The sequence below is a fragment of the Excalfactoria chinensis genome, chromosome 1, assembly GCF_039878825.1.
Source record: "Excalfactoria chinensis isolate bCotChi1 chromosome 1, bCotChi1.hap2, whole genome shotgun sequence".
Classification (NCBI taxonomy): Eukaryota; Metazoa; Chordata; class Aves; order Galliformes; family Phasianidae; genus Excalfactoria; species Excalfactoria chinensis.
Genome location: NC_092825.1, coordinates 58,612,752 through 58,629,336, shown reverse-complemented (window position 1 = coordinate 58,629,336; position 16,585 = coordinate 58,612,752). Strand labels below are relative to the sequence as shown.

At 50.6% G+C, this 16,585-nt stretch overlaps 1 protein-coding gene across 2 annotated transcripts in view; it reads right to left on the bottom strand.

The window, feature by feature from the left end:
• Positions 1 to 11,798: 11,798 nt before the first annotated feature.
• Positions 11,799 to 16,585, bottom strand: part of CECR2 (CECR2 histone acetyl-lysine reader) — a 92,044-nt gene continuing 87,257 nt past the window's right edge. For both annotated transcript variants that reach the window (XM_072360198.1, XM_072360208.1), the window contains 3 exons: positions 13,382 to 14,771; positions 12,404 to 12,503; positions 11,799 to 12,114 (listed from right to left, as the gene is read on the bottom strand). In XM_072360198.1, coding sequence (XP_072216299.1) covers positions 12,109 to 12,114; positions 12,404 to 12,503; positions 13,382 to 14,771 — 1,496 coding nt within the window. In that variant the 3' untranslated portion in view covers positions 11,799 to 12,108. The remainder of the gene's footprint in view (positions 12,115 to 12,403; positions 12,504 to 13,381; positions 14,772 to 16,585) is intronic.

Genomic DNA, 16,585 nt, shown 5'->3' with positions numbered 1-16,585 from the left:
TATTAGTAGTCCTTTTGTGTTTAGGCATCAGCTCTTGTTTTCCATATACGTGGCTACGGTATTTATTCTTGCAGTGCTTTGCCTTTTGTTACGTGGTTCTATGACTAGGCAACAAGACTAAAGTTACGCGCTTTCTAGATACTTGGATAATCCTCTCAGCTTTCATCTTTGCATCTGTCAGTGATTCATCGCCCTGACTAAGCCCTGGGCTGTGGATTTGTGACATACCTGTAGTGAAGGAAAAGCTGGGTGCATGCATGCTTCACTGCGTTGCTTCCTGCCTCAAGTAGTATTGTTCAGAACAGACCTGGTTTTTTTTCTTTCTTCTTTCCAATGGGTTCACTGAGCTCATTGATTGGGTATCTACCAGCGCTTTGATAGTGCAGTTGAACTTACTTGGGTCTTTATTTTCTCTATAGCTAAAGCTAGGAAGAGAAACTCTGTGTCAAAATAGAGTACAGTGGATCGAAGCAAAATCTTGAAGAGCTGGATGAGAAGTTAGTGCTCTTGACATTGATAGGCAATGTCTACAATGAAGTTTCTTCATCAGTACTTGATGCGAAAACTTTAGGCAGGTCTGTTGGTGACTGCTGGAGAAGTGAATGGTTTAGATTTGTCCATCATGCCTTGAAAAGGTGGCATTTACATTATCCTAGTGCTGCTGCTTCCAGGGAATGCTGATACAGGCAATAGTGCAATGCGTGTAGCTGAAGTCACGGGCAGAATAAAGTGAAGATCAGCACACAAAAGAGACAGGCAGCTCTGTTGTATGTTACCCCATGTTGATGGACAACACTGTAGTATTCAGGTAGGTTTTATTCAAGGAGAAAAAACACATGAGGAATTATCAAGACCATCTCTGACACTGATAACGTAAACATGCCTTGCTGTGACAGAAAGCGATTCTTTATACAGTATTTGCTGGTCTGCTCCTTTCATGAAGGAGTAAAACCTTCACAAACCCCAATCTTGCCTATTTTTGAAAAGCAGAATGAAAACTTACTGTCTGACTGTGGAGCTCAGAGTGGAAGATACTGGATGTACTGCTTACAGTATACTCTGTTCATTTTGCATCTTCCCTTTTGTATCTTCCCGTGCAGGAAAGAGAAGGAAATAACCACTGTCATAGCAAAAGCAGCATCAGGAATGATTTTCGTTTGGGGGAAAGATGTTTGTTAGTTAATCACATGGGCAGCAGTGATTCAAAGCTGACCCTTAAGAAATGAAACGAGTACTTTATTGTATCTGAAGTCTGAGCCCGGAGTTCAGTACCCACCACTCAAGGTAACTGAAGCACCTACTCTCCTTTATTAACAGAGCTGCAGGCACTTTGCACTTAGGCCGTGTCAGCTATGACAAGAACTTCACCAGCAATTCCCTCCAAGAGTGTTAGGAGTGCTGACTGCTTGTAATCATGAGACAAACACATAACAGAACTCTATTAGAAAAAGCAATGTCTGCATTATTTGCAGCATCCTTAGCCTGCATCTCATTGAATTTTAGCATCTTAGCAGAGAAAGGGGAATATCCAATCCTGGCTTACCTAGTATAGGTTGCAACCCTGTTGTCTTGAAGCCTCTCAAGCGTTTGGATGCAGGCTTTTAGAAGTAAAAAGTGAAATAAAAAGCCACATTTCAGGTGGATTTTTGGAGTTCCTGCTGAGGTGTCGCTGCAGCACTATTTGGTTATTTGAACTGCGCTGCTGATGGAAACAAATCAGGATGCACAGCTGTTTTTTGTTTTTTCTTAGTGATCAACCCGATGACTGAGGTCAAATCAATGAGAGTATTGATCTTTATCCAGCTTTTTGTAAGCATGCAAAGTATCCCAGTTGGGCATGGTAAATACACACTGTGCCAGATCAGCACATTAAGAAACTAGACAAGTAGGGAACAAAGGATGTGTTAAATCAGAGTCGGGTAAAGGAATATAGTGATGGCAGAAGCAGACTGTGAATGAGTGGACAGGGCTGATTGTGTCTAGTGTTGGTAAGAAGGAAGCAGAGCTAACGATGCACTTACTTTGCATAGTTGGCAGTGGAAAATTTGGCTCTTAAGTGATCAGTAGAAGGCTTAGAATAGTACAGGATCATGGGGGTTGAAAGGGACCTCTGAAGATCATCTCGTCCAACCCTCCACTAAAGAAAATCCCCTACAGTAGGTTGCATGGTAAGCATTCAGATTTTGAACATCTACAGAGAAGGAGACTCTAAAGCCAATCTGCGCAGCCTGTTTCCATGTCACCCTCAAATAAGTTTTTCCTTGTGTTTGTGTGGAACCTTTTATGTTTTGTTTTGTGTCCATTGCCCCCAGATGTGGCCTCACCAAGGCAGAGGGGAGGATCACATCTCCCTCAAGCTGCTGGCCACGCTCTTTTTAGTGCACCTCAGGATACCATTGGCCTTCTTGGCCACAAGGGCACGCTGCTGGCTGCTGGCCAGCCTGTTGCCCACCAGAACACCCAGGTCCTTCTCCGTGGAGCTCCTTTCCAGCAGCTCAGCCCCTAGTCTGCTGATGCATGTGGATGTCCCTCCTTACGTGCAGAACCCTGTGCTCACCCTCATTGAACCTCATCAAGTTCCTCTCTCATCAGGCTCTTCTCTCCAGCCTGTCCAGGTCTTGTGGAATGGCAGTGCAACCTTCTGGTGTGCCAGCTGCTCCTTCCAGCTTTGTATCATCAGCAGCCTTACTGAGAGTGAATTCTGTCCCTTTTATCCAGTTCATTGACGAAGGTGTTGAATAAGGCTGGAGAAAAAGCCACAGAGTGCTGGAGATTTACTGCGCCTCTCAGTCAAAACTCTTCCTTTGGTTCTTAGTTTTCACACTGAGAGTTATTAACATTAATCAGAGAGAGACACAATGTGTGACTGATGCACAAGCGAGCACATGCACGTCAGTCAGTACAGTAAAGTCCAGGAGAGTGTATTTCCACCTAGTAAGCAATAGAGACAAGCTGGTAACAATGGACAAGGAGAAGGCTGAGCTACTCAGCAATGTTTCTGCCTCAGTCTTCACCGGTGACTGCTCTTCACACAGCCCTGATGTGGGCAGTTTAGAAGGTGGGAACTGGGGTAGCAATGTATCTCTGCAGCTCCTTGGAGCTCACCATGGCTGCAGGCATCAGACACTGAGGCAGTGCCTTGAAGTCTGGCTGGACGTGGTCTAAAGGAGCAACGTTTTCTTGCCAGCAAAGGTCACTCTTACCCAGATGGTCACAGCAACCTTGCAGTGCGGAACAGTCTCAGTTGGAACCTTGGAGAAACATCACTCTCACAACACACACACAGCAGGCTGTATATGCTGCTGCTCAGCGTTTCTGAGCAAAAGGCACTGAAAAACCTAGCGTAAATCTCAAAGTGCTCCCAAAGTTTCACATCACAAAATGAAGTTCTCTCCTGCCTTCAGCGCTGATGATCAGCTCTGAGCCATGCTGCTCAGATACCTCTGTGAATGTTTCTTCTTGACTGCGTGCAACCCCTCATCTAACATCCTTCTCCTCATCCCAGAGCAGCTGCAGTGCAGAGAACAATGCAACCCTACCAAAAACAAAGCGTGGTTACTGCTGGGGCACTGCTGGGGCTCTGCTGATGCTGTCCTGCAGCAGGATGTCCCTCAGCCCCATCTGCATGAGGAGGGAAGCACAAAGCTTTTGCTTTCATCAAGCCCAAACCATTTGTCTTGCAGCTCCATTAAGTGACCTCTTGCTAAGTCGTCTGGAGCTGTAAAGTAAGTTGGTGCAACCATCTGGCTTGGTCCTGTTCCTTATTTAATATATTGCTAACATATCTGCCTGCATCTGATCAGTTTTATTGCTCTTTGCTAATCGCTCCTTTTTCATCTCGCGTTTCCCCTTCCCATTAAGGCTCAACTACACACGGGCTGCGTGTGCTCGAGGGCAGAGCTGGCAGCGGTCTGGAGCCCCCAAGCCGTGCCTCAACCCCCCAGTAGTAGTAGGGTAGAGAAATGAGCAGTGGGAAAGGCAGTGGGGTCCCGATACTGTTTAGGGCTTGGAGCTGTGGCTGCATGGGGTGGGAGTGCAGGGAGAGCCCAGAGCTGGTGGGTCTGTGCGCCTTCCCCCCCCCATAAGCCTCATGGGGATGTGTGGCTGCATGACTGCAGCCCTGGGGCCTGGTGCTGGCAGCCAGGGCAAAGGGCGCTTCCCCCACTGCTGCGTGCCAGGGGGGAGCGGGGCTTGGAAAGCAAACAAAGGGAGCGAGGGAAATATCTTGGAGAGGAGATAGAGAGCATAAGTTCTAAGTCTTTGGGGAGGCACAGGGGTGTGTGTGTGAATGAGGATGCGGCGAGCTGCAACTTTGATCTCCCAGGACATCTGGCATGTGGGCATCCGCTGTACAGCTGCCTGCGGGGCAGGCTTGGGGACATGTGTGACTGCGGGAGGGGTGAAAACCCATAGCAGGAGTGGAGCTGTTTCCCATGCTCCTTGCTCCCCCTCCTCCGAAGCAGGCAGGTGGCATCAGCCCTACAGAATATGGTGGGGGCAAAATGGCACCTGGCCCCACTCCCGCTGTTCCCGTGGGCCTGAGAAGCCATCGGCGTGCTGGGAAATGGCGTGAAGCGTGTGTGGAATGGGCCAGGGTGCACTTTGGGAGCATAGAGCACAGTGCTCGGCCTGGGAGTCAGCACACAGCTCCTTCCTGGTGCAGGTACAGGCACTGAGGTGCTGGAAGCCCGTGGCTGGAGTGACATGTGGGCAGTGGGATGTCCCGAAAGCATCCATCCTGAGCACAGAATGGGCTGCTTCCCAAGGGAAGCAGTGTTTGGAGGCCAGGAAGCAGGTCGGGACGCATCTCCCTGGGGAAGCGGAGATCAGAGGAGGGCAGGCAGCCAAGGGGTGCGGGGCTGCCCTGCATGCACAGACTGTGTCCTCAGGGAATGCTGCTCTGTATGCAGGGACATCTTCAAAGGGGACACCCCGGCAGTTCTGGGATGGATTTCCCCTTGGGAACCCGAGTGTGGAGTCAGGCACCTGTGGGAGCTGCATCCTGGGGTAGGGATATGGCTTGCTGCTTATTTTCCTAATGAAACACCAAGTCCTGTGGCCTGGAAATGTCCCGTAGCAGCAGCAAAGCTGTTTTGCCTGGGCCTTTCCTTGTGGAGCCGTGCAGGATGTGGCCCTGCCCCAGCCCCCAGCCCCAGCAGGGTGATGGATGGACTCTCCTCTGCCACGGCCAAGACAAAGGTCACGGCCTGAGGAAATTGCAAACAACCTGTGCCCACTGGCCCCGGAAAGAGTGGTGCAGTCATGACTTGAGAGGGGGGGGGGTTAACTTCTGTGATCCCACCATGCTGGCAGTCACACAGGGAAAGGAATATGCAGAAAAGCAGCAGGCACCAGGCTGGGAACACACAGCTTCCTGGGGCTGGAAGCTTCACCCATTGGGAGACTCCATTTCTTCCTTCCTCCTTGGGCACCCCAAGGGCATGCTGCCTGTTAGCTCTAGCAATGCTATCCTGTAATGTCTGTCCATGCAAATCCCACGCTGGAGCTCACTGCAGGAGCAGCTATTTGTTTCCATGTGCAGAGCTGATCCCCATGGCACTGGATTGACTGAGTCCAGCCACCCCTGATCCGCACCCACATGGACCAGCTGCTGATTGCCATGATAGGGCTGGACAAAAGGGAGGCAAGCATCCTAGTTTGTGGGGAAAATGGGGTTAGAAAGGAAGACAGGAGTTGAACGCATCAGAAAAAGCTCTTTCTGAGGACCAGGTTTCCTCACCCACGGTGGGAAGGGGAGATATGAGCCTGGTGCTGACAGATGTTAGGAAGGAAGGTGAGGAAGGAGGGGTACATGGCCGGCCTGCTGCTGCCTGTGGGGCTCCTGCCAGCATCCTGCCAAGGCTGGGTCATGGCAGCTCCTGCAGCACAGATGGGCTTTGTCCTGGCCGCAGCTGCAGGGCACTGAGTGATGTCCCCCTCCCCCCCCCCCCCATCAGGACTGGTTCCAATTAATGTCAGCGCCCAAGGATGAGGAGCAGCGCCCTGCCAGCCCCTGACCCACGCTTCCTGGGACTGCAGCAGCGGCCGCATTCCTCCCAGCCTAAATTGGACAGCTTGCTCTCATCACTCCGGGCGTGAGAGGAGATGTGACAGAGAGTAAAGCCAGCCCCAGGGCTCCCAAAACACCCGGGGAGCGGGGACACAATGGGAGTCATCATCAGCTCCCGGTCAGGTCATTTGCTTTGGTTTATTTTCCTATCCTTGCTGGCAGCCAGTCTTAGGGCACAGAGAGGGACAGAAGAGCTACAGCAGCAGAAAGAGGTCTTGCTTTGGCCTGTGAGCACGAGGTCCTTTGTGTGCACCTCTTTGCAGTAGGGCAGATGGGCCCTGGGAGGCTGTTAGGCAGGAGATGTGAGCAGCAGCATCTGTTGGCAGCCTGCTGGGGCCAGAGGGAGCTCTCAGCAGTGCTAACCCAGGTGGGCATGCAGCGATACCTTGGGTTGGAAAGAAATGGCTTACAGGCAGTATGGCCCTGCCTGGCCATGGCCATGCCTGTGAGCTCCGGCCCACCCGCTGCCCCTGCAAAGGAAGACAAGAAAACACAGCACAGCCAGGGAGATTGCTATTTTAAGAAGGTACTTTATACAAAATAACCAATTCATATGGAAATAAAATCTACAGACCTCCGAGGATCAAGCTTTTAAAAAAGTTCTTTAAAAAAATTACCCAACACACAGTATTAAACTAACTATTGAGGTAACTGTCGCTCTGGGGAACAAAGGTAATCAGCAGACCAAGACAAAATATACACAATATAAAAATAAATAGCATTCCCCTTTCCAGTATTGACCAGGAAAGTTCACACGACCTTGCAGCAGCAGGAGAGAGAGGAGGATCCCTGACACTGTGCTCTATGGGATGGGGAGGGAGGCGGGCACGAGGGCCGGTGTGGGGTGGCAGCTGCAGCTCAAGTTTGTTCTTGCACTGAGAAATTGGGGCTGCTGGTTTCAGCCCTCCTGTGCGGAGAGCCCTGCGTGCTCAGATCCCCCCGCCTGAGGATGAGAGCAGGGTTTCCACACTCAGGTTGGGAGGTTGCTGCCCCATAATAGTCTTGATGGGTTGACGGGGCCAGGTTTTGCCCCCATGGCTGCCGGGCCCCTCCCCACCCAGCACCAAAACACACAGCAACTCTCAAAACAGTCTCACCCAGAACGAGAACGGCCCCCGTGTCCTCCATAAGCCCCCGACAGACAGATTACATTCTTTACAAACTTACAATGATACAAAAAGAAAACAAAACAAAAACAAAACCAAAAAACCCAACCAACAAAGCAAACCAACCCCACCCAACATCACCCAACTGCAGAAAATGGATGCAGTGAAATCAGCTCTCCCACTCCCAGTGCCAAGACAGACAGCTCTGGCTGTTCCCCTGGCCCAGAGGCATAAAGTTAGGGTATGCCAGCGACAGGCACCCCTCCTGCCAGCCCTGAATCCGGGCTCAGCTCCAATTGTTCCTTTCCTGACCTAAACAGACCCATTGGTCACTGGGAAAGCAGCCATGTGGCAGTGAGGGCTGCAGGAAGCACCTCGCTTCCCAACCACATCCTGAAGCCCTGCGCTGTGATTTGGAGCCATCCCCTCCCTGCCGTGACATGGGAAGGTTGGGGAGCTACACTGCTGCACACTGTTATCACTGGAGGAAATCAGGCAGCAGCACTCACTGAGCTTGCAAGGAATAGAGGTAACAGGTTTCAGGGCTGTACACAGCATTTTTGTGTTAACCAAAGCTACCACAGAGGTAGACTCAGCAGATCCCACTCTGCAGTGGCGCCATGCAGTGAGCCCAGCAGGTAGGAGGGCACTGCCAGATGCTGAGGACACCCTGATGTCACAGTGAGGGTGATGTGCACTGCCTGCCTGCTTTCTGTATGCATATGAAGAGGAGACAGGTGGTGAGCTGAACCTTCTGCCCCTCCATGGACGGTGAGCTCATGTCTCTGCCTCTGACAGCCATGGTGAAGCACAGAGGGAAGGAGCATGAAAACTGGGCAGCAAGGAGAAGGGAAGCATTGGTGCAGGACACAAAGGGGGACAAAAGCAAAAGCCCACACCCTGGTTCCTGCAACTGCCTGGCTGCCTTGGGACAGGAGGGGGCTGCTGCATGACTTCCAGCTGCCCTGGAAGATTGGAAGATCCCAGAGAGACCCAGGCAGCCCCTGGCCCAATGCTGCCCACAATGAGGAAACCACCCAGTCAGTTCCACTTCTACTCAGGTGCAGATTTCCCAATTACTGCCCTTTTGCCAGTGAGCCACGTGATTCCAAACAAACAAAAGCAATGGACAGAGGGACCTGCTGGAGATGGTGACAATCCCAATGATTCCTTAGCCCTGATTGCTCCCTCCTTCCCCTTTCTGCTACTGGATGCAGTTCTGTCTCTCTTCTGCATGCACCTTCCTCTGACATCTGCTTTTTAGAAAGAAAAAGACTTGTTCCAAACCTCCTCCACCACTGCAGAACAAGGAGATAAAGCCCAAGTGGACACAAGGCCATCAGCATTACAACTACAAAGTACCCATGGACTCTCAAGCACTGCATGTGAGCGGAAGCCAACAGCCACAGACATGGGCAAGGCCTCGTGCAGCTCAGTACACCCACACTGCAAAAGTATGCATGGACTAAGCAGCCACACCGCTGCAGAGCCCACAGTTGTTCCACCCCTTGGGACATCAATTCTCCCTCAACACACCGCAGCACCTTCTCCAAAACGCCACAACGAACAATTTAAGCCTGGAGCGTCTCCTCAAGAAGGAAAAGCAGAGCAAAGCCACAGAGAGCAGAGCGATAGCCCTGGCTGGGTGCGGAATGCACAGAAAGCTGACAGCCATCAGTGGAGGAGACAAATGCGGGTCGTTCTCTCATTATACTTTCATTTTAAATGGAGAAGTGTGGCTGTAAAGAGAGAGAAGCTGCCTCAGTCAGCAGAATGAGAGACAGCCCCCGTGCTGAGCTTTCAGATAAGACATCAAGAAGCTGATAGCTTCTCCAAGACCCCGAGAAACTACACGTACAAAAATACACACAGGAGATTTGCTTCAGAATTGTGCATGGCAAAGGCATTCGGCAGATGAGAAAGAACTGGAAGCTGTTCCAAGTAAAGTGTCTTCACGTACTTTAAAGTCACAGATCAAACCAGCCGGGCCTTGAAACTTCCAATTTACTTTCCTCTTTTGTCCTTCTCATCGCAGGCTGGTGCCGTGGCTTGCCACCACACTCTTTGGTCACACCACGGCATTTAAAGACTGCAGCCTTCTGCTGGACGTGGCTCAAATCCCTGCGAACCCTCAGCTACTGATCTGCCCAAAATACTTGGTTCAATTGCCAGGGCCCTACGGCTACGAAGATGCCAAAAGTTCCCAGAGTCCCAGCAGATGATGATACAACTGCATTTAGAACGGGACTGAGCACCGTGTGCCACTTGTACCACAAGAGCATTGGGAGAGTCCGGCATGCTCAACATTGTGTTTGTTTTATCATGCAATCCCGGTTTGAAACCTACAAGGGCTGCTCTGAAAGTAATGCCTCCTTTTTTATCCTGCTGGCCCACAATGCCAGTTGTAGGATCTGGGAAAATGAAGTTGGATGTTGGTGGTACGGCAGTAGGGGTTAAACCTTCCCACCAATATTCTGTCACACGTTGTTGCCGTGTGACAGATGGCAGCAAAGGGGCAGTCTGACAGAGGGGCATCTGACATGGAAGTGCGAATGAAGCAGAAGTGCAGAATTGGATTCCTCCATGCAGGAAAAGAGAGGAAATAAACAGGAGGCATTACTTTCAGAGTGACTTACACCTGCAATTACAAAACACGTCTTCCACATGAAAAAATAGTAATGAAAAAAGTAATACCTACAGGAAGCTTTGCAAAGTTATTTACCCAATATCCCTTCTGAAGAAGGTCCAATTGGTAACTCACTGTTCTACAGCACTGCAGAGGATGAGAAAGATGGCGTTCCCATAGTTTTTTGAGTGACATGAATACATTGCTCTGCATTACCCTCCTCCAGGGAGACCACAAGCAATCCTTGCCTTCCCTATTGCTCCTGTTCTGACCTCAGGCTGGTACTCATCCAGATGCCGTGCCCCCTACGACCACGTTTTCAGTGCCAGTTCCAGCTGAAGATCAAGAGTGCTTTGACTTTTTTTAATAGATCTATAACCTCCTATTCCACAAAGCTCACCATGAGCTGAAAGGCACTTCCAAGTATTTAGGTAACCATCCGTGATGCAGAAGACACAGGCTGAAGTACGGCAAGGGTTGTTTGCAGAACACGCATCCACGCTCCCAGCATTTCAGATACTTTGCTCTGAGTTAAACTGTACAGATCCTCCAGATCTGTAAAGATTGCTTTACAAAGAGAAGCCACAGTTTTCAATTTTGTCCTAAGCTTGCTGCCCTCAACACTGCTGTCCCTTCAACGCCAACTGCAGCCTGCACTGGGGCTGTTCTAACAGATCCTTCTGCCCAGCTTTGCAGTGTAGCAACTCTACCTGGCTTTACTCCAGCTCTCCCCAAAGACAGTCAGCTATGTTAGTTCTAAGATGTAGGTGCACACCTGCAGATGGGATTTCTAAGCAACTTACTTGTCAAACCTACACTTGAACTTCAGTGTCCAGCCAAAGACTGGGGTACAGGGGTCCCTCCGTGCAGTGCCATTGCTGGTGGAGAGTCCCTGCAGATTATGTATTGACTTGGAGGGAAGCTGCCACCAACCTGTGGTACTTGCTTCTACAGCATCAAAGACGGAGGAGAATAGGCTCCATTTGAGCACACAGCTTTCTTGTCTCTCACTGCCTGAGCCATTCTGTCAACTCTGGATTTCAAACTGGTGCTTTCTGAATCACCTGCTACTTGCTATAACCAAACCCAACTCCTCAGGCCAACAAACAGCTCACGCTGTAGCAAACTGTTCCCTCAAACCAATCTCACGCTCTTACTTCCACAGACAACTGAGATGTCAGGGATCTCAGCTTACTTTCTGCTTTGCTGCTGCCCAGAGATGAATATAGCAAAGGACAGAGAAACTAAAGAGGGGTGCAGTTCCCCCCCCTTGGCAGCAGGGAGTACAGCCCTGCACAACACTTGCTCTGTGGTGCTGCTCTGCACTCAGCAGGCACTGGTTATGCCAAAAGCAGTCCAAGATGACCAACTGCACCCTATTTTGTTTCCATGAGCACAAACTAATCCTATGAGAACGGCAGGGAAAGGGGTACTACACTAGCAGAAGGGACAACACTGTGAGCATCCTGTGCCGGTTTCAATTCCTGGTCCTGGTTTCCTTGTTCCTCCCATGATGACAGGAGCTGGAAGCGCACTCAGGCCCTGGATCCTGAGGGGCAGAAGCAGGGGTGGGATTGAAGGAGGAAGAGGAGAAGAGGAGGACACGTTATGCTCCTGAGCAATTCCTGATATTCAGCCAAACAACTATCGGGTGGCATCTCAGCTGCAGAGGACAGCAAGTCATTCATCGCATGTTCCCTGACCTCTCCCCGCTCCCCCAGACCCTCACCCTATCCTGAAAGACTTCAGTGTGATATGATTGTAAACAGTTACGGATTCCTCCAGTGCTAAGCCCACTACAAGCTGGGCCCACCCCCTCCCCCATTATGTACAATACATTCACCAACAACAGAAATTTATTTAAAAAGGCAACAGGTTAAATTCTGTAAACTGGATCCAGCTCCAAAACACACACGTTAATACTACAAGTAAAATTCCATCATCGTCCTCTTCCACCCTGAAAAATATACCTGAGTTTAGCAGTCAATGAAAGTTCCAGCCCCCACCCCCACCCTCCCCACCCCAAAATCCCTCAAACCCTGAATGAGACGCAGTCTCCAGTCACAGAAAGCCACTAGTCTGGCGATGCTCGCCCTGCGCCGGCAAGCTGGCTGCTTGGCCGGTCGGCTGGGGCCCAGCACCACTCCGGGATTCCAGCACAAACACCATCGGGATGCTGTGATCCATGGACCCGGGAAGCTACATGCTGCTTGGGTGAGGGGAGAGCGGGAGGAAGGCCTGTCCCTCCTCCCCTTTGTCCAAATTACGTGTGGCTTTCATCTTCGTAAGATCCTTCCTTCCTCAGACTAGCTCTGGAAGAAGAAAAAGAGGAGTTGGAGACCTTCAACTAGCAGCCTTAGAAAGGAGCAACCTCACAATTTCATGCTATTAATTCAAAGCTGGCACTACCCATGCTGATCGTCAACTAGTCAGCACAGTTCACTATGACAAAACAGACATCCCCAGCTCCTCTGCCTTTCAGCAAGCTCACTTCCCAGCTTCCTCCAATGCTTCCCACTGCTAGCAAATACTTTACTCCTTTTAACTGGCAGAGCAAAAAAAGGCTCTCATCTGAGCCCTGCTCTCCTTGCTGGCCCTTACTTGATCCAGAGGCAACGCTGATGATTTTTGTGGCGTCAGATCTTCTCGTGACATGGTTGCTGTAGGCATCTTCGGGAAAGGAGCCTGATGCATTTGCATTCTGTAGTCAGGTTTAATGGAGAGAGTTTTAGCACACGAATATAGAGAGTAAACCCCATCTACCTGGATGAATACATACATGCACCATTCACACAGAATCATGCATCTCGCTTGTATTCTCCCTTATGCCTTTTCCCCAAAACACAAGCTTTAATCCCCTCCCTCCACCCTGCAATGACTTAGTTGTAAGCCGAGCCCTCTCAGTACTAGGAGAAAAAGTTCTTTAGCACGTTTTTCTCTCCTGCCTCACAAGGTCTGCTGCTTCAGTCACGCTGGAGCTATGGCAAAGTAGTAAAAGCTAAAGCACATTTATGAAGCCTGAACAGGCGATTTTCCAAGTAGAATTTTTCCACTTGGGAATAAAACGTAACATGCAAAATCTCTATGAGAATTCATTTTCTTTAAGGGAAGTATAAGACAGAGAGGAAGGGCAAAGGAAGAGGAGAGGAAAAAGGGGTGACACTGAAGTAGACTTCATAACAAGGCTAACTTGCACTTCAGTTAGCTACTCCCCCCGCTACAAATGGATGCAATAAAATTCTTGCCAAGAAAATGGTAAGAGACCTTTTGATTAAGGGATGCACAACACCAGACAACACATAAACAACATACCATCAGATAAAACAAAGCCCTGGTGTGGAAATGGACAGGACAAGCTAAAGGTCTCCATGATAGTTAACGTTACTTGTTTAAAAAGCCACAGTAAGACTCTGCAGCTCACAGAAAAGGTCTAAGGGCCCAAGAGCCATCTGTTAGCCCTCCATAGTACCTGCCAGCTCCTGAGACCTCAGTCTGAGCCTTTCAAGGATACCCAACACATGCTGCCACACAGGCATCACTCCCTCCCACCTCATCTTCTCACAGAAAACATGCTCTTACCCTGATGGTCTATACAAGTCCTGGGGTGGCCCCCCCATGCCACCTCCACTGCCTCTCTGCTCCATCAGCAAGGCCTGAAAGTGACCTATGTTCTCCTCCCGGCAGCGGTACAGGGGTCCCTCCTGAGAGAGGCCGTTAGCCTGGCCAGGGGCTGGATGATGAGACAGGTGGGCATTCATGGGTGATCCATACGTCCTGGGCTGGAAATGACTGGCTGGATGCCGGGATGCGTAGGGAGAGCCAGTCTGTAGCATCACCCCATGGGGAGGGAAAGCTGATGGCCCAAATCCCATTCCCGAACCCAGATGAGGTGAGGGAGCTCCGTAGAGAAACTCTCCTGCTGCCACTGAACTTTGTCTCTTCGTGGCCGCATTGTGGTTGTCCAGATCTAGGAACTCTTTGGGACTCTCTGGCCGCTCCTGGGATTCCTCAGACTTCTCATCTTCAGGCCCCAGATCCCGCCCATCACCTGGAGAAACCTCTTTGGCACTCGCTACGTCCATGCGGCTGGGAGAAGCCAGGGCAGCACTCAGCGCCTCGCAGCCCTGCAAGCTGCTCACATTCCCCCGCTCAGAGAAAGGGGGTCTGGCCAAGGGCGGGTGGCCGCTAGTGCTGGCCTGGGGGTGGAGAGGCCTCTGCCAGTCCGAGTAGCCCTGCGGACAAGCGTAGTAGGGTGGCCGTTGGTAGTGGTGATAGGAAGGTTGAGGCTGGGGCTGGTAGGGGTAGGGCATGCCCTGGTGCGGTCGATAGCGAGGGAAGACGCCGGGGTGGGCGTTGCTTGGCTGGAAGCCCCGTGCAGGAAAATGCTGTGGATGGGACACTGGGGGAGGCTTCCCGCCCATCACCGGGCTGAACCCTTGCAGCCCCGGGTTGATGTGGTAACGAGCGGCTGAATTTGGGTACTCCAGACCTGGCATGTAAAGAGGGTGGAATTGGTTGGGGGCAGCCCCCACGGTGCCAGCATCCATGGCAGAAAGGCTGGTGCCCTGCCCCATGCAAGGCACAGCCGCTTCGGGCAGAGCCTTCCCCCCACTGCAGAGGGGCTTCTCCATCAGGCTTCCAGCCAGCCCCTTGCTCTCTGCTGTCCCTTCACCCACTGCCCCGTTCTCAGACACGGGTCCTCCTCGCTCAGGAGTGGATGCCAGGTCCCTCATGCACCCCTGGGCACCTGGGCCAGCATAGCTGCTCTCGGCTGGCCACGTGCCCTTGCTCTGGTTGGCCTTCAGATCGCTCTTCAGACTGGAGCCATCTCCCTCCCCATCTGGGGGCAAGTTGCGCCGGGCGCACTCCATGGGCAGGGGAGGCTTGGGATGAGGTAGGAGTTTGGCGTAGGCCCTGTCGGGAATGCCAATGCACTGAGCCTTCTCCTCCACGCCTGCCAGTGGCTCCACTGGAAAAAAAGGGGGGGAAACATCAGGTGCTGGTCTTGTTTTGGAAGGCAGCCCTCCTGACCCCACACCCATGCCCACCCAAATTCAATTGGTCAAAAAGTAATTCCTGCCAGCTGAGACAGACGACCGAAAACAACCTCCCAGGGCCTACTTTTGTCAGAGAGAACAGAAGCATCATTAATGATGGGTTTCCCTCCTCTACGGCTGCTGACACAAAGCCTCAGCAAAAACTTGAGGGGTAGCTCTGTCAAATCCTCAACGTTTGGATGGAGATAGAACCCCAAGGTGCTGAACTGTGCAAAAGGAAAGGGAATGACTTCCTAAAGTCATGAAGATGGTTCCATCAAAGATTTCAAAGTACTTCAAAGCCTAAAATACCTCACCCCTACTCAACTCTATTCACATGATGGCCAGAACACAGCACCAGGATAAACGTGAGCTTTGTGGGCCTGTAGCCCACAGCCAACGGAGAACTGTTCTTTCACAGACCCTTAGAAATCCCAAAGGGCATTTCTGTAAAGTTGGGCAACCTCTTCAGAGCTTGTTCTTTCACAAGAGCTCTTTTTAGAACTACTCACGAGGGTACACACCTCTCTGTGAAAGATGGCATATGTGAACTGAATCCTTGTTATTTCCATTAAGATACAACCCCACTGTAGTCAGCAAATCACCATCAGTGTAACATGGCACACATGGCTTCAGTCTGACAACAGATGGGCATGCAGAGGCTGCCTCACGGAAAGGTAGCGCTGGAAAATACTGCTCGTTCCCCAAGAAAGTGAGTTAAAAGCTGGGGCTTTTTTTGATTTCAGGTTGTACTGCCCCTTCTGGGCCACAAACCCTGCTTGCCTGCAGTTGGGCAAGAGCACTGCCAGAAACTGAGGTACTGAAAAGCTGATCACAGCCATGTTTTAACCAACTGTGATTCAGAGAACACGGAAAGGCGGAGGTGGTAATGGACCTTCGAGTTCCTACCCCCTGCCATGGGCTGGATGCTTCTCAACAGCTCAAGCTGTCCATGGCCCCATCCAACCTGGCCTTGAACAGCTCCAAGGATGGGGGTATCCACAGTTTCTCTGAGCAGCTGTGCCAGGGCCTCAGTGCCCTCTGAGTAAAGCATTATTTCTTAATATCTAACCTAAATTTCCTATCTTTTAGTTTACAGCCATTCCCCCTTGTCCTATTCATTATTTACTATGTAAAAAGATGTGGCCACTCTTCTACGAAATCACCCAGTGTTCTTCTCCTGGTCTCTGTTCTACATCCAGCACAGCTAAATGATAATGAGTTTTAAGCAATGCCACACAAGGAAAGAGTTTCTTCTTACTGCAAGGCACACAAGGCATTGATAAAAAATACAAGGTTTTTGATCTCTAGTTTACCAGCTAGAATTAATGAAATATTTGTTTTTGATCTCCAGGGTTTTTTGATCTCTACTTTAGGTTCAAGGTTTTTTTGATCTCTACATTACCAGCTAGAATGAATGAAATTCCACTAGAAAGAAACTTGTGGTGGCACATATGACAGGTCGCCATCCCATCTGAACTGACATGGCTGCTCAGCGCCTTGCTGGCAGTCCTCCTCTGTGAAGGTACTGAGACATTAAGCTCACGAGGCACATGTGCATTTCAGAGAGTCATACTGACAGATACTCAAAGAAGTGTATTTAAACCATTTACTCACACAACATCTACTCTCCTTACCTAACTCTCTGCAGACTCAATTCTTATATTAAATCCAAGTGAGCTGTAAGAAGCATCACAGGCTGTGCTTTGCATTTGCACCCAAAGGCAAACTGATAACTTGCAGGTAT